The following is an 18,019-nucleotide window of genomic DNA, read 5'->3' on the forward strand; positions in this document are numbered from 1 at the left end:
GACAAATTTAGTCATCAATCATTTGCAGTTATGCCAATTCAGTTCATTCAACTAATTTTAACTAGAAATCGCTAATATGGACGCCGACTATCCTATGTGGTATGAACCGCACCGACACGGACAAATTCCACTTTCTTTTAATAATTTTTTCTCAAATTTTTACCCTCACCCAAAAAAAAAAGAAAAATAAGAAAAATAATAATAAAATGAATAATAACAGTAATAAATAAAAATAAATTTAGAAAAAATATTCAAAAATTGTAAAATTTATCCACATCGGCTACGATGGTGTTACGTAGAACGGCCGGCATTCATGATCAACGACTTTTCGTCAAAATTGGTCGGACGAACCGAATTGGCACAAATGCTTAGAACTAAATTGATCTAACCGAAAGGTTTGGATCCGAACTCGTATCAATGCAATTTAGGTTTAGGAATTTTTTGGTACTTTCCCCAAGAATTCTTTGCATTGTCCCGAAACGATTTCGAGGATTGGAGTACGCAGCGATTTAGAATTTAGACACGAACCCCCAACAAATCGGCTGAGCATTTCCTGTGTCCTCACTCTTTCACTTATATCTACATCATGTGTTTGATCATTTGCTTAGCTCTTATTTTGTGTGTACATGTCTGTTCTTATTTTTGACAAATGCGTTGGCTAACAGTGACGAAAGTTTATAACGACAAGCTTTAAGCTTCGTTGCGTTACAGCAGAGCGGATCAATCCCTCGGAGATGAAAGCGGTGATTTGTCTCCAAAGGTTATATGGGCGGGTTTGATTCAGCTTTCCCAATGGACTTTCAACCCTTGAAGCTCTTTGGTAGAATGTTGAAGCATTTGGTTCAACTTTAAGCCAGCATTTGACGAAATCTTGGCCTTGAGAAAGCTGAAAGCCCAATGCTGGTAGGGACCAACATTGGGCCTTCAGCATTTTGGTCAAATGCAAAAAAAAAAAAATTTCGTTCCAAAACTATCCTCATTGATTTCCTATTTTTTCCGAATTTACCCCTCTCTTTTACTATTCATCTTCTTCGTTGGTTGATGAGTGAGATCCGATGTTCACCGACCGAGGGACAACAAGGGGCTAGCAAGGATCGGTTGCCTAGGCATCGTCGGGCAACCTCGGACAGCCCACGTCTAGGTCTCGGAGAGGGCGGCCTGAGGTAGGGTGACGGCCGCCAAGGCCAGATTTGGTTTGTCAACGGACTAAAACCTTTACCGGTCTGGAGAAGGTTATTTTTGATTAAAAAAATAGAAAATTACATTCAAAGCCCCTTTCCAAAGTTATTTTTACCAAACACCAGTTTAACCAAAGTCCATTTCAAATGAGTTTTTACTAAACGCAGTTAGCATTTTTTCAAACCTTTTTAGGTTAAAGGCATTTGCATTTTCTCAAAACTCATGTCCGAGGTAGCGAAATCATATTTTGGTTGCGAATGGGGTCACAATAAAATGCAACAAAAGTAAAATTTTCACATTCTATCTCTATTACATAGATTGCAAATTTTAAACTAACAACAAAATCGTAAAGCATAAAAAAAATAATAATAAGAGAATACGAAATAGCTAACTTGAAAATACATTTTAGATATGATGCAAAGTGAAATCGCTCGTATTGTTTACAAACATGTTGCAACGCATTAAACAGGGTTAATACGGGTTGTTGTGCGTAAATGATATTAATGAATCTCGATTGAATTTCATATATTTACATACGCCAATGTATACACATAAATTTAACAGTATTTTATTTCAGGAAAATTACCAAAAAAGTCATAAACCTGTTGTAATTGTACCAATTCAATCTTTTTTTTTTTTTGCCGATTCGGTTCTAAACCATTTAAAATTGTACCAATTCAATCCATCCGATCGGCGACATAATATTTTCATTTTTTTTTCCTTCTCTCTTCTTTTTCTTCCTTTGGCCAATAAGGCCTAGCCTTGCCATGGTTGGGCAAGGCTTGCCTAGTTGTGGCTATGCGAGGCTCGTCCTCGCCATCACTAGGCTAGGTCTCGATCGGCCTTGCCAGGTCTAGGCCGGCAAGGCTCACCCTCGCCGGTGGCTAGACTTGCCAAAGGAGGAAGAAGAAGAAGAAGAAAAAAAAAGAGAAAGAAAAAGGAAATAAAAATTCAAAAATCCATAAAGATTTAAAATAGCATGTTTTGGAAGGCTTGTGTCCACGTCGGTGCCGGTCTGCTAAAATTAACCGGATTAACTGAATTGATACGATTGTAAAAAGTTTGGGATTGAATTGACAAAAAAAAAAGGACTAAATTGACACATTTACAATAGGTTTATGACTTTTTTGATAATTTTTCCATTTTACTTATGTCATTATAATATAGCTTGTACATGTTAACTAACAATAAAATCAGGTTTCAGGATAAAATATCATAGAAGACCGAAAACAAAATCTCAGTAACACACTTTAGATGTAATGCAAAGCGAAATACTGTCTGGACACACATGTTGTTGTGCATAAACGTGTTTATCGTTATAAACAAGAGAAGTATTGTCAAGTGTGGATACCAAACATGGCAATAAGCTTCGATGATTTTGTTAATCATGTAGAGATTTTGACATACTCTACGAGGCATGTGGAGGCGAGTTCAACATGTTTGTTAAACATGTCGAGTTAGGATAATCCATTTTTGCATTACATAGCATTGCCTTAACACGACATGAGATGACACGAATTATCCGTCCAGCAAAAATGGCAAATAAACACTCACAACCCAATCCGCAAAACTGCACTTATGCAAGCAATCACTCCCAGATAAAAACTCAGAAAATGTTCGCTTTTATGTATTTCTTGAATAATGATAAAAAAATCGTCTGAAAGACGATTATACAAAAATGAACAACTAAATACTCTACAAACCAAAGGCGACATGAGAAAACTTGAAAATAGTCGTAAAAGAAGTTTTGAAAAATTAACAAAGCTCAATATAACGGGGAAAATTGACCTAAAAGTGTACCCGAAACACAGGAAAATTATCAAAAAAGTCCTAAATATATTATAATTATGACAATTCAATCCTAAACTTTTTTTTTGGACAATTCAATCCTAAACCTTTTGCAACTGTGTCAATTCAATCCATTTGGTCGGCTAGAGCTGACGTGATAAATTTTTAATGATATTATCATATTTTTAAATCATTTTTAATAATTTTTTCTATCTGTTTTTTTGGCTATCGGCCCAAACCCCCCCTCCCCCCAAAAAGACAGAAAAATTACTAAAAATAATTAAAAAAAATATGTAAAAGTTATTAACAATTCGCCACGTCTGCACCGGCCATCCAAATTGATTGAATTGGGACAATTACAACAAGTTTAGGACTGAATTGATAAAAGAAAGTTTAGGACTAAATTGACATAATTATAATAAACTTAAAACTTTTTGGTAATTTCCCACTCGAAATACGCGTAATTGATGGATTTGAGGCCGAAAAGACGTGCACATCTGTTCCCCAAATTGGCAATGGCAATAGCAATAGCATAGCGCTCAAAAACAGGTTTTCTTTGTATTGGGGGCCATGTGACTCCTCCACAAAATATTCTAATCATTTGTATTGCCAGCTGCGCCAATTCTTAGCCCCGGCTCACGTGCTGGATATCTACTCGTCTCAACATTACTTGTTTTTTTTTTCCTTTAGCTTAACTTTTCATATTTTATGTTATTTAGTTTTATTAAAGTGGTTATATTTATCAAAATACTTTTATTCAATTTTTATTATATAATCCAATTATTAAATTTTATTTTGGCTAGTGTTAATCTTATAGTGATTTTCTCTTATTTGATCCGCTATATTTTCAACATTTTTCATATTCTTATAAGCTTAATAAAAGAAAAGAGGTAAGTGCACTAGAACTCCTAAAACTTGTTACAAAAATGCGACTGAATTTTAAAACTTGCAAAAATGCAATCAAGTCATAAAACTTGTCAGATTGATCCGATCGAGTCATTTCGTTAACTCCGTCCAGCTTGACCAACGGAAAATGTTAACATGGCTTTTTTTCAATATTTTCCCTTTCTTATGTGGCGCTTACGCGGAAAATTATGAAAAATAAGACCAAAACGACATCGTTTTTACTTTAATCTAATTTTTAATACATATATCATTCAAATTAATTAAAAAAAAAAAAGCTACAGGGCTGGCAACCCTCGCCCGGACTCGGCCGAGGAGGCCCTCGCATTCAGTCAACAAAGGTCACCGGCCCCCGGCCGAGGCTAGAAAAAAGAAATGGCTAGCAGTCATGATTCTCGGATGATATTCACGGCTACGCTTTAACGTCGATGGATCGTTCGTAAGATATTGGATTACCTATTACAATCTCGAGAGCATCATAAAACTATTATCCCAACTCACATTAGCTATCAAGTAGACTAAAAATTTGGACTATTGATCAAGTGGAATTAGTTATTTTAGCAACTTCTCAAACCTTTAAGTTACTGCATTTGCCCTGGTATCGTGTTCACACAATCGTACTAAATGATCCCGGTCATTTGCTTATGGTCCCCATATTGCCTAAATGCATCCAGGGATCATAGCATCAGATGTTAATGACATTGACTCACTATTTCGATGAACCATGCCTCTCGTCGTAATGAATGATCACCAGTCGCTCGATTTAATCTTGATTTAAACTTATAATCTTGTACTATGCCTATCACAATCCAATTGACATAAGAAGAAAGGAGAACATGTCATGCATATGTGCACAGACATCAGCTCAGCATGCACACTTGTCGGCACACACGTTTATACACAGGCTTGTGGTCACTCCGAAGTCATCAAATAGAACTGTCCATTAAGATAGATGACTCCTCAGCCTCCAGAAGCAAGGCTAGATTTGCAAGGAAATTATTAGAATGTCCAATCCAAAAGCTTAAACGATAAGTGCTTGGGAGACCGCATGAATGAACTCGGAATATTGGAAACACCACTTCCCGTCCGACTTGCATGTGTTAAGCATGTCGTCAAGGTTCATCCTGAGCCAGGATTGAATTCTCCATGAGATTCATAGTTGCATTATTTATAGCTTCGTTATTTGTAGACATGGATGATCCGAAATTGGCTTTCAATCCAAGTCACAACCCGTATCCGTGCGCTTCATATTCGCCTAGATAATACTGAGCTATGATACCATGTTAAAATGTTCAACCCTAAAACTTAAGTTAATAGGTGGAGGAAGAACACATGAATACCAAAAGCATTTAGGACTCGTCATGAAGGAATGTGAGACAATATTTCAACAGAAAGCATGCAGATAAATTGTAGAAAAGTAATTGCGCTAAAAATATGATAAATCTTTTTATTTTCTTCCTTATCAGATCTACACCTTTTGTATTCCATGGATTGTTAGCCTCTCCGGAGAACTATCCTCGCTCATTAGAATCGACTTCCAGCCCCATGTTTAATGGTGATAATCGTCCCGGTCCAATTGACGGGGACCTTCAATGCTACGAAATGTAGATTCTGATCGACTTTAGCCCACTACGGACGATGCAATCCCGCCTAAAGAGTTTGATTTTGACTCAATTTTGCCATATCTGATCCACCATATCAGCCCGATTTCAGTAAGTCCATGCCAATGCTTCTCAACTCGATGATCCACCATATCAGCCCGATTTCAGTAAGTCCATGCCAATGCTTCTCAACTCGACCATCAGTCTGTTCTTGCCTCCGGAGTTTGACTTAGCGCGCATTAGCGCAAGAGGCTATTCAATCCACGGATTGACTTAGTGAATAAGATATACACGGCGCATGAGAAGTGTTTAATTCCGCACATCCTAAAATGTAAAAATAAAATTTTTAGGCCAATTCTATGTTTTTCCTTTTGCAGATAGAAGTTTCGATCTTTAAGACATGTTTTTAGGTTGAGTGAACAGTTGATCGGACTACCATCTATTAAACCAACTTAATTTCTTAGTAGACTATTGGAGCATGCAAAAGGCAGAATAGAGCTAGGCCCTTCACAAAAACAACTCCAGCTTGGAGACCTTTCACTTTGAGCATATAGAGAACGTGGGTATTAGCTCTCAGCTTGGAAAAGTATTATTGAAGATGCAAAACACACATTTGACACATCATTGCAAATTGGGGAAAGCAAGCAATGTTGTAGAAATTCCAAGAAACTGAACTTGCTTTTTTTTTTTTTTGGGATAAATTCTGGGAACCTAATCTTGAAATGGTCAAGATGCAGATGATTTTCTCTTGGCCAAATCTAAATGTATGAGACAAACCACCAGAGCAATTCCTTCAAAAGTTGCTGGAGATATAGAATGCATTCTATGACTCTGCCATTATGCACTCAATCGCTTCCTTGCAAATTCCAGTCATTGTCGCTTCAGGTCCATAAACCTACATCATGAGCAAGAAGAAAGATCAGCAAGAATAGAGAGCCAATGATTCGTTGCAACGTGTTTGCAATCGGGCCTTATAATTTGCACCAACCCGTGTCATTGACTCACTGGGTCATAGCAAAAAATCATGTTTTTGTTCAACGTGTTACGGGACTTTTGTAATTGAAATTCGTATCGACTTGCATCATTTCAGGTTCGCCAATGTCTATGTTGAGCCGTGTCAGCTAGTACCAGAAATTGTCACCCCTTGGCATGTTGCTGTTTTTTTCTTGGCAGAAACTATGCAAGCTCGAGCCGATGCAAAAAGGAGAAAGGGGACAAAGATGATTCGCGACATACCTCAAGCGGAAGTCCGAGTTCTTCACCAAGTGCGCGCATCTTTGCTAGACCTGTCTGGTAGTTTGGACCGCCTCTTCTGACATAAAGGTGCATTCTTGCTGCTTTCAGCTTAGATTCCTTTCATGTGATGGAAGAAAGAGATTAATCTCATATATATGATCATTATCCATAAGGTTCACGTCATAGTGTTGATTTAGTTAGGCTATACCTTCTCCCTAAGAGCTCTAATTATGCCACTGAACGTGGCAGCAACGTCAGTGAAATTAGCGATGCCACCTCCGATCAAAAGGGCTCTCTTACGACCATCAGGGTTCGCCGTAGCGCACTGCCAATGAAATAAGATGAATTGACAATAGCCATATGATTGCAGCAGCATAAGATTTCCAAAAGTGACAACGAATACTGTATGAGATTGCAGAAACAAAGTAACATAAAAGCGCAAATGGTTAGAGGATCTTACGTCGATAACTACCCTAGCATACTGCAAAACCTCTTCCTCATTCGGAGCTCCACTGTACTCTGCATAGTTGCCGAGTTCTGATGCATAGCCCAAGTCACCAACCTGAAAAGAACATATGTTAAAGGGTAACACGAAAAGTAGGGATTTTTTTTTACAATGCAAAAAATGGCCAATTTATTAAGATAAGCAGGAAGGTTACCATGACCACCATGGATTGCAAATCAAGCATATTTAGATCCAAAGCAGAGAGGTTGTGAGAGTAAGAGTGATCTAGTCAACAGAATGAAAACTCACAGTATCTGCATAGATTACACTGGCTCCACCTCCAGCCACCATGGTCCAAATACGTCCTTTTGGATTCAAAACAGTAAACTTCAGGGATGCGCTTGTCTGCGATATAAATAAGGCACGTGAATTGTCAAGTTTTCTCTGGGAGCAAGAAGTGCTGATAGCAGAGCCAAGTGCTGGACTCAATTGCTCTGACAATTTAAACAATATTTATCAGTATCAGATGGGGTTTAGATCAATCGTATTACGTTAGGCATAAATCTCTACCCCAGAGGGCACGAAAACTGAAGGTCAGCATTACTATAGCACCATATAATCTAATAAATCATCACTATAAGCAATCCACAATTAGAGCTCTCCAAGTCCCAACTTCACCAAGAAATCCAACACTGAGCACTAAACTCAGTGGACAAGGAATATGTCAGACTTCAAGTAACTAAATTCACTTTACTGCACTATACATGCAACAACTTGAACTAAAAGACGTGGATAAGTCTCAATAGCTACCTTTTCATCCAATGAATGAATGAAGTTTTCTGTAGGACTTAACACTCTGCCAAATGGCAATGGAAACTCTATGTCGCCCCATCTGCACATTTGGAGCACCAAGCTTAATATGCAAGAAAGAAGCAAACAAGAGGGAAGCTTTTGAAGAGTCTTATGCAGAATGATACTTATTGAAGTTCTTGAAAGCAGCAGTGTCATCCAGCTCCCCCCTCATATCCAAAGGATAGGGCTCACCGCCAACCAAAGTGAATGGGTTCATCTCCAGGAAACTGAAGTCCAAATCTGAAAAAGAGAGTGCACAATCAAATATTTGAAAACAACATAAAAACAAAGGAGATCGAGATTTGCAAGTCTCGTGGTCCAGTACAAGGTTTTTTTAATTCAAAAGGTAAGCCTTCTCATATTGTAAAGTTGTAAAGAGCCAATACTACTATTCCATCTCATAACATTTCCATACCCTGGAATACTGAGAAGACTCCCTTTATGAAATCCCCAATTTTCCCACGAACCTGCAAGAAGGATTTTCTAAGCATGGTTTCCACAGCAAACAGAAATCATACCTAGGAGATAGTTCCAGAGAGAGGTTTTTTCTTTTTTTTGTCCCATATGCTACGAAACATGGTTTTCTCTCCTACCAATCATAAACTGATTAGTTCCTTAGAAATCTTGATTAAAGTTAATGAGAGTCTAATCATTCTAAGCAGAGTATTGTCACATATCTTGTCTTTGAATGTTATCCGCTTACAAAGTACAGAACTTTAAGATGAAATATTAAAGTGACGAATGAAAATTGTGAAACATGACAACCTCCAGAGGCAGTGTCGCAATAAGTGGAGCACAAGTCTCAATTGTCAAAGGCTTCTCGGTAGGCAGAAAAATAGTCTTGACCTGCACAGAAAGAGGGCACGGTGTAATTAGCTGCACATGGAACCAAACACAAGGATATCAGAAACCATCCGCTGTGTCACCATATTACGCCATGGCATCATCGAATACCTTGTCCCAATTCTCTTCTATTTCAATCCCTCCACACTCTGAAAAACTTATAGTGCATCCTTGCCTCTCCGATACGATAGAAAGATAGTACTCCTGATCATGGGGAACAAAGGGCTCGACTATAAATGTGGTCACGGGTGCTCTGCAACCGCCCATTTCGACCTGGAACCAAAACGGGAAAGCATCTTCAAACAACAAGAACATTGCCAAAGTACAGTGAATGTAACAAAAATTTGGGTTTGTTTGTTCACCTCCACACCGAGACGTTCTTTCACAAACTGAGCAACTTGAGCCATATCCAAATTCAGGGCCACAAGTCCGCTCTTGCCACGCTTCCCGAACAACATATCGGGCTTCACGACTAACTTCGTGGAGGACAGCCAAGTTTCTTTGTTCACTAGTTCGGCAAAATCCGTCGATTCCGTCACCTTTAAAAGAAGCGAACATAAACCATGACAACCGTCAACACCCATTTCTATGGTTTTTAATTTCCCACCACCAAATACACATCACTAACACGAAAGACAGGTCCTTTCGAAATGGGATTCACAAGCAACTGATATCTCAACACAAATCTTGACCGAGACCTCGAAGAGAATCGAAACATCAGACGCGCACCATGCATCGGCGACTAAAAAGAACCCAAGAGACGGAGATCAAGGAACAGAGGAACCAAGATCGAGGGAGAACCTGAGCGGATCGGATCGGGAGGTCGATGCTGGCGAGGCGTTTCAAGTGCTGCTTGAGAAGCCTCTTGGAGTCGTACTCTCTGATCTTCTTCCTCGCCATCTCTGCACAAAGCCGATTCGCGGGTCACTGAAGACTACCCAGTTACTTCGTTTTTGCAGTGAAGAAGAGGATTGGGATTGGCTAGATCGAATTGGGGTAGAGGCGAGAATCGCGTGGATCGGAGGAGTGGCTGGGGTAGGTGGGCTGTTGCGAGTTAGTTGAGCTGGAATTTTGCCGTAAGCGTGACTCGGCGGACTGCGGGAGACGAAAACAGCCACATTGTTTTGCACACCCAACGAGGATAACGATGATGCTTGTCGCATCATTGTGTTGAAGCTGTTACTGTTTTTTTTTTGGTCAAAAGCTTTTACTGTTTACTTGCATATATTTATTGATCTTCTATTCTTCTGTTATAATTAAACAATAATAACATTCAATTAATATATAATCTAATCTCTAAATTTTAAATTTACTTAATGTAATTTCTGAATTTTAATTCGATATATAATGTCACCACCAAACTTTTAATTTATTCAATGTGGTCCTCAAATTTTTTGTACGTGTTCAATTTAATTTTCGGATTGCATTAAAATATCCAATGTTTATCCCTCAACTTGAGTTAATAGAATGACGGCATTGGACATTTTCACTCAATCGATGGACTAAATAAACACGTACTAAGATTTGATTGGATTACATTGCACAAATTAAAAGTTTAGAGATGACATTGTATATTAGGCTAAAGTTAAGTAACCATGCAAAATAAAAAATTACATTAGGCATTGGGCCAAACATCAGAAGTCATTTGTGTCATTTTCCACTATAATTCTCGTATATAATAAAATATCAAATTTTATAATTCAGATCAAAATTTCTTCAAATTCCAATTTTTTAAATCTTTCCGACCAAAAAAAAAATCTTATTATCGTTCCCACAAAAAAAAAAAAAAATCTTATTATCGATATTTCATATTTTATGTTATTTCAATTAACTTATTTTTCTCCAATTATGTTTTTTCTTTTCCCGTCTTCATGGTGGGAATAGGAACCTACTAACCCTAGTTTCTCCCAATCGGTTGCGTCAGAGCGTGGTCCCATCGCACGTCAATCGATCGATTGAAACCCCTCTCTTCCGATCCTGTTCCGGCCAATTCGTAACTCCGATTTCTTCCTCGCCGGGAGCCACGATCGCCGCAAATGGAAGGGCAAATCCCAGACATAAAGAAGTGGATCGTCCTCTACCCGGTTTACATCAACTCAAAGAAGACGATCGCCGAGGGCAGGCGGATCTGCGCGGCGAAGGCATGCGAGAACCCCACTTGCGCCGAGATCGGGGACTGTTGCAGCCATCTCAAGCTCCTTTACGACGTCGAGGTTCGTTCGATCGTGGCGGTCGTCGCTTCTTTACTTCGTTTTCTTGTTCCGTGTGCTCGGGAATGTTTTTGGCGCGATTTAGAGGCGTCGAAATGGATTGGTGCAGATTGACAAGGCGTATCCGCGAGATTTCATGCAGAGAGGGAGAGTGAGGGTTTTTCTCAAGAGGGAGGATGGGACTCTCTGCAATCCAGCCATATCTTCCAGTAAGTTTGATTGGCTTCTGCATTGGACCTGGACATAAGCTTGTCCGAAATTGGGGTTCAAACTGTTTTTTTTTTTTTTAATATTTCAAAGATCAGAATGATGAAGTGAATTGTGCTGGAACTATGAGTTTCATCTTTCGACTCTCTGGATTTTGATCATTTTAATAAGTGGTGAAGTTCGTCACTGGTCCCTGTTCAAGTTTTGAGGAGTAGGATTTTGGTTGCACAAGACATTGAAGAAGAGTTGTGTAGTACCTAGAACTGATAAATCTGAATGCAGTGTGAAATCAACACTTTGCCCAAAGGATATCTTGTGATAGCCTTAGACATGCTCATTTGGATCTTTATTTCTAATTTGTTGAGATATTGCTGTCATCTGTTCTACCTTTTAACAATTGGAGCTTGATGAAAAAAATGCATTTCTGATCACTCAACTTGTCATCTGCTTTAACTTCGGCGGCTAAAGTGTAATTTGTTATGCTATGACAATGTTCTGTTACCATAGCTTACTTCCCTAGATGATGGGAATCGAGGAATGGTGGTCGAGCATCAACACATGGCGGCTGTTATTCCTGTTTACTGGATTCAGATTGTCGTCCCCTCTTAGTTGACTCCTTGAAGTACTAGGCTTCAAGAGCTAGAACTCCATCTAGAAATCAATTTGAAGAGGGTGAAGTAGGCGGAAGAGATCTTCAAGCTATTAGTCGAGCCTTGTTGTGGAAAGTGGTTTTGGAGATTCTTGGACTAGCTTTTTTTCTTCTTAGCTTCTTTTGCATATTTCTGGCTTGTGTTTTTACCTTATGTTCTGTGTACTTCCTGTTCGTAGGATAATGTATCCGTTTTTGAGTATAGATTTTTTTACTCTTTTGAAAGGAATTCCTGACTGAAAATCTGTCCATTGGTTTATCTGGGTTGTATTAGTAATTAACATTAGGCTTGTAATGTTATATGTCCATTCGGCCTGGATGCTACACACTAATATCCGGTCATATGAGAGGATACACTTGATCTGATGGTTGGCTGTTTGGGAGAAAAGGACGTCGTTGTTAAATAAATTGGATTTTGTTCAGGTTTTTATGTTTTAGTGTTCTCTGGGGATGGAATGTGCATTACTTTAGTCTTAGCACAAATGAGGACTTTTCATAGATCTTTCGGGGACTTATTCATCTAATCTGATATTTAACCCATCGGTTTTTCAAACTTTTCTTGAAACAATTGATGAGGAGATATATCTTCGTCTAGTGAAGTCATCGTCCTCTGCACGGAAGAGTTCACAACTCACTGAATCTGCACACCGACACAGAGCTCTGCATCACTAGTGCCTGCGAGTTGCTCTTGCTGTGGACATAAATTTAGCATATTTTATCTCAACACCGTGACTCTTTGTGGCCTGTGCGACCGTTTGCTTTCTCAGTAGCAAAAGCTCTTCTCTTTCCTTTGCCCCTTAAGTAGAAGTAACAGAGTAGTAGTTTATCTTAGCCACTGCCAAATGCATGTCCTGTTGAGGAGTTTATTGACTATCATGCCTAGTGATTCGTTTTTCTGAGGAATTTTCAAGTTCCGAAAAGATAAGGTTCTGGTTATTGCTGGTTTTTGTCTAGGAGATTCTTATTCATGGTTAATAATGCAGGTGTCGTAACTTTGAACAATGTGTTGCAGGAAAACAGCTCATGCTTCATGTTGCAGAGTTGGTTCCAAGACATCCTGGACGGACCAAGAAACAAGAGCCCTCTTCCACCACGAGCACTGGAGCTTCGAAATCCAGCAAGGGCGGGAAAAAGAAGAGATAGTCAGATGCCGTTGCGAATGCATCGTCACAGTTTTGGTCCAAACTAAGTGAATTTGGCAGAGGCTTTTCTTCTTTAACTCAAACATCAGCATGCTCGCAGTCCGTGAAGATTTTGATAGATTGGGCTCGTGCCTGAGATTTAGGCATATGGAGGAAGTACGTGGACCCGTTTCAGTCATTCCATTTCCCACAGAATCTCTCTCACGAATGAACATAAGGAGTCTCGTTCCATCCCATTCCATTGCCGCGGTACCCTGAAAGAGATTGGACTTTCGATTCCTATTTGATTCGATCGCCTCATTCCTTTCCCTTCTGTCGTACTAAGACATTAAAATTTTCCCAGGGGATGGAAGACTAAAAGTTGCGATCAAGAGATCAATATTTTAAGACAGTTAAAAATATCAGTGAATAAACAAAGCTGTTCATTAGTCATTATATGTCATTTTCAATAGGGGCGAGCGGTTTTAGGTTCAATTCGGACTTCGGATGGATTAAGAACTTGCCTATGGGGATTGATTTTTTAATTTTTGTAACTTGGGACGTCCCCTGCATACTGTGGTTAGATCATGAATCATTACCTCTAATTGTTATCATTAGTTACTACAATCAACTGACTATAATATTAGCAAAATAAAAGTTTTAGTTATGGACATGGTCAGAAATGAAAATTCAGATTAGTGATATCGGATTACACGTTCATCATCGGACGTCCGAGAATACCGTGGGATCACGAGAAGACATTGAATAGGAAATACACAAAGATTTGTTCCAAATTTCAATTTTCACATGAAACTTACCATGCCTATCCTAGATTCCGAAATTGAATTTTTCGATTTTCAATTTTACCCTGAAATCATGCACGCCCTTAGTATTCAAAAATACAAAGTGCATTCGGTGAATTCCACTTATTATCAGGTATCACAAAAATAATTTTTTGCAATTTATTTTTCAGTGGGAAACCGATACCATAAAACAGTTTACGTAGTAGGACTGGTCTCCCAATAAGTCCACGTGGAAGGAGGATGCGAGTTTGCACTTTGCACTCCCATGCACGCTGGTCGCTCACCAAAAGGAAAACCGCTGCTCGTGCCACGTTCTCCCCATGCAGCCCCTCTCCCCTGTATTATAAAACCCTCTTCTCACTCTCACCCTCGCTCTCGCTCTCGCTGACTTCTCTCTTGAGAGAAACTGCAAAAAGAGAAAGGACGAAAGAAGAAATCGGAGCGGAGATGCCAGGCCTGACGCTCGGCGACACCGTCCCCAACCTCGCCGTCGACACCACCCACGGCAAGATGAAGCTCCACGACTTCATCGGCGACGCCTGGACCATCCTCTTCTCTCATCCCGGTACCGTGTGTCTCTCTCCTATATCATGTTCAACAACAGCCGAAAACGGAAGTCTTTAATTCACAATATTGCTTGTTGCATGTGCATGTGCAGGGGACTTCACGCCCGTGTGCACGACGGAGCTCGGGAAGATGGCGGCGTACGCGCCGGAGTTCGAGCGGAGAGGGGTGAAGCTCCTGGGCCTGTCCTGTGACGACATCGAGTCGCACAAGGCGTGGATCAAGGACATAGAGGCCTTCACGGTCAGTTACTCTGCTCTCTCTTCTTGACTTGGCATGCATGTATTTGCATGCCCTGTGTTTACTTTGTTTGTTTGGATTTGGGTCTCAGGTTTTATCTAATTTGGTTCATTGTGATCGCCGATCTAAGGTTAGGCAAGAAAACCTTCAATTTGGCCCAAATCAAGCAATGATTTATATTTTTTCACGGACCCAGAAAAACAAATCAAGGTTTTATTCATGGAACCAAAATGAGAGAGCTAGGAATCGAATACGTCTATTTTCTCTAAGGCACGATTTGGGTAGATTAAGGCCACGAGGCTGATCTGTTTTCTTTCGCATTCGCAATTTGGGCCTTTGGCTTTAGTGCATATTTTCATTATGCCGACTTCGAGCCGGCATTGTCCGGTGCGTTGGCTGATTAATTCAATTCATTGTCTGTGTTATTTGGTGGGGTTGTAGCCTGGGGCCAAGGTGACGTACCAGATAATCGCCGACCCGAACAGAGAGATCATCAGAGAGCTCAACATGGTTGACGCGGATGAGAAAGACGCCTCAGGGAAGGAAGTTCCTTCAAGAGCTCTGCACATCGTCGGCCCTGATAAGAAGGTATGCATGCCCATCGCCAATATCAACAAGACGTATGAAGTAGGAATCTATTTCACAGTATCCCATGAATTGTGCAGATCAAGCTGAGTTTCCTCTACCCGGCGAGCACGGGGAGGAACATGGACGAGGTGGTGAGGGTGCTCGAGTCCCTGCAGAGGGCGGCCAAGCACAAGATCGCCACCCCGTGCAACTGGAAGCCGGGGGACCCAGTTGTCATCTCGCCGTCCGTCTCCAACGAGCAGGCGAAGGAGATGTTCCCGCAGGGCTTCAAGACCGCCGATCTCCCGTCCAAGAAGGATTACCTCCGCTTCACTCACGTCGATTAAGCTCCGCCCCTGCTCCGGCGTTCAGCCCGCCTTCGTTGCTAAGACTGGAGCAGTTAGCAACGTGTTAATAATAAATGCGTCGTAGTTTTACTCTTTTGAGTGTCTGTGCAGCCTGTTGAGTGGTGGACTTTGTGAAAACCTGTTATGCAATCAAGACATGGATTTCCTTGTCGTGTTGGTTCCAACAAGTTCTTCCTTCCTTTCGTACTCGACATGCACGAAAGTGAAGAGTGAGGGCAATAGCGTAATTTCAACTTCTCAATTCTACGAACGGAGGGATGATATTGACTATCCAAATACATTCCCTGTTCAGAGTAGATAAAAGTTCAATAGTTGTACCAAACTAAACTATACTCTCTAGAAAATGAAAAAGGAAGATGGTGAAAACTTTTCAAGCTTTGCTGCACCTTCACCGTAGCAAAGATTTCGTTTGCTTTGGCATGGACAAATCACTAATTTAATCTGTAAGCAATAATGCATGCAACAATTGAATGAGAAAATGCTTTTGTCCATTATTATAATTGTCTGGGTGAAGCAGCAACATCAATTATTAACGCCAAGCTATATGTGTTAGAGTTATCTTAATGTGGGCTTATATTAATGTGGGCTTATATTAATTGGGATTGTAATAATTGACTTGGTTTAATAAAGATTGGATATAAAGATTCTTAATGGGCCTAATATGGGCCTGGCTAGTGTGGGCCGAGTTCGGCCCGGCCCGTGATGAGAGGGCCCGCCTGAAACTCTATAAATAGCGCTCAGTCCCTCCTCTAGCCCTTAAGGATTCAGAAATCACTTCACATAAAGTTCGGAGAGAAAGTGAAGGGCGTCTCATCGAGCCGGTCATACGGAGGGTAATATAGGAGAAGATCTAGAGCGTCGGATCATTGCGATTCCGCTTGAAGTACAATGGATTCGAAATCGGGTGCACAAACTCTTTATTTTCTCAGTATAACGTTCCATTTTTAGATATAGTGATCCTGGCATAGCCGCATTAAGGTTTATAGCGGCCAATAGTTGGTATCTGAGCGGTTCCATAGTCTAAATCTGGAACATTCGGTTTTAGCTTGTTTTCGAAAATTTGGACGGATGAAAATTGAATTTTATTACTTTTTTGGATTCTACTCGTCGTTCCGAGCGTTTCGAGGGGTGGCCGGCCGCCGGAAGAGGCCACACGGTGCCGCACGCGAGCCACTCGCCACCGCGGCGCCGGACCCGGCGTTTTTCACGCGCGCCACGCGCGGCACGCCCCGAGCGCTGCGCAGACCGCACGCGCGCGCGAGACGTGCGCGCAACACGTGTATCGACACGTGTCGCTTCTTGCAACGTGGCACGCGCCACGTGGCCGCCGACATCATGATGACGTCGGCGGACCACCGCCTCAGCCCCTGCGGGTCGGACCGAGTCGACCCGACCCGGATCCGACGACCCGACCCGCGACCGGGTCAACCGTTGACCGTTGACCGGGTCAACCCGGCTCGTTGACCGTTGACCGGTTCGACCGGTCAACGGTCGGACCGGAAAACGGTCGGATCGAGTTTTGGGCGGACCGGTGTAACCGGTCGGACCGGTCATTGGACCGGCGAAAGGAGACGCACGTGCGGCGCGCGACACCCACGCGCCGAAGCTTTGGGCGGCGCGTGCGGGTGCGTCCGGCCTCTGTTTGGGGCGGTTTTGGTACCGGCGTGCTCGTATGAAGATTCTCTACATTGTGGTATATTTATTTTAAATATTTGGAGCTTTTATGGATTGAAAAATGTATAAAAACCCTTAATATGTGTATTTCTAGGGGTATTTTTGACATTTTTCTTATATTTCCATACGGTTTTGGAAATACTAAGGCTAGCTCATATGAGTATGACCACATACAGAATGTGTAGAGTATTCTAAAGTATTGGCATGTATAAAGGTTAACATGCATCAATAAATGAAGCAATGTCATTGGCATCATATGTGATTTTAATGACAACTGCCCATGTCTTTAAGTTTAAAATTACATGTATATGATGAAAGTGAGACATAAAACTTATATCCTTGGTATGAGAGAGTTTCAAAGACTTAATTGGGTTGTGACCGCCAAAGTGACACACTTGATTGAGTTTGAGAAATATCAGTCTCGTATTGTGGGGGATGTCTCCTATTCTAATGCATGGTTATACTCCTAAAGGAGGTGATTATGTATTAATTTTGGAGGGATACATGTACAGCATATGGTTAAGGATTGACTAATCCTAGTGGTTCATACACCCAAAGGTGGTGATTCACAAAGATTGGAATATATTCTAATGACCGGCGACATGTGGAGAGTTTACAATCGCACGTTATACAATCCGCCCAAAGGTGATTGTATGATGGTGCATGTAACTCTCTAGTTGTGTACTTATACGGTTTTTTAAGTTACACAGTACTCACTTGATGCTAATTATATGCACTGCTTGTTTTTCCAGTCACCTTCTCTGTGAAT

At 40.8% G+C, this 18,019-nt stretch overlaps 3 protein-coding genes across 4 annotated transcripts; 2 read left to right on the forward strand and 1 right to left on the reverse strand.

Moving 5' to 3' along the window:
- Positions 1-6,012: 6,012 nt before the first annotated feature.
- LOC115740051 (ATP-citrate synthase alpha chain protein 2) lies at positions 6,013-9,971 on the reverse strand. Its single transcript, XM_030673415.2, has 12 exons — positions 9,649-9,971; positions 9,210-9,386; positions 8,959-9,120; positions 8,770-8,850; positions 8,420-8,471; positions 8,130-8,244; positions 7,963-8,044; positions 7,462-7,557; positions 7,168-7,269; positions 6,916-7,032; positions 6,708-6,824; positions 6,013-6,366 (listed from the first exon to the last, which is right to left on the reverse strand). Exons 1-12 carry the CDS (start codon positions 9,745-9,747, stop codon positions 6,295-6,297), a joined length of 1,272 nt encoding a protein of 423 aa, XP_030529275.1. The 5' UTR covers positions 9,748-9,971; the 3' UTR covers positions 6,013-6,294.
- An 800-nt stretch (positions 9,972-10,771) lies between these two features.
- LOC115740058 (signal recognition particle 19 kDa protein-like) lies at positions 10,772-13,364 on the forward strand. 2 transcript variants are annotated; one of them, XM_030673424.2, is made up of 3 exons: positions 10,772-11,060; positions 11,167-11,266; positions 12,926-13,364. In XM_030673424.2, the coding sequence occupies exons 1-3, from the start codon at positions 10,884-10,886 to the stop codon at positions 13,054-13,056; spliced, it is 408 nt and encodes a 135-aa protein (XP_030529284.1). In that variant the 5' UTR covers positions 10,772-10,883; the 3' UTR covers positions 13,057-13,364. The 2 variants fall into 2 exon arrangements, with proteins under 2 accessions (XP_030529284.1, XP_048134423.1); XM_048278466.1 differs by lacking the exon at positions 12,926-13,364 and adding an exon at positions 12,482-12,622.
- An 888-nt stretch (positions 13,365-14,252) lies between these two features.
- On the forward strand, positions 14,253-15,612 carry LOC115740056 (1-Cys peroxiredoxin). The gene is made up of 5 exons (XM_048279504.1): positions 14,253-14,402; positions 14,496-14,644; positions 14,733-14,771; positions 15,083-15,229; positions 15,307-15,612. Exons 1-5 carry the CDS (start codon positions 14,285-14,287, stop codon positions 15,553-15,555), a joined length of 702 nt encoding a protein of 233 aa, XP_048135461.1. The 5' UTR covers positions 14,253-14,284; the 3' UTR covers positions 15,556-15,612.
- Positions 15,613-18,019: the final 2,407 nt, after the last annotated feature.

This window comes from Rhodamnia argentea, chromosome 5, assembly GCF_020921035.1.
Source record: "Rhodamnia argentea isolate NSW1041297 chromosome 5, ASM2092103v1, whole genome shotgun sequence".
Taxonomy (NCBI): Eukaryota; Viridiplantae; Streptophyta; class Magnoliopsida; order Myrtales; family Myrtaceae; genus Rhodamnia; species Rhodamnia argentea.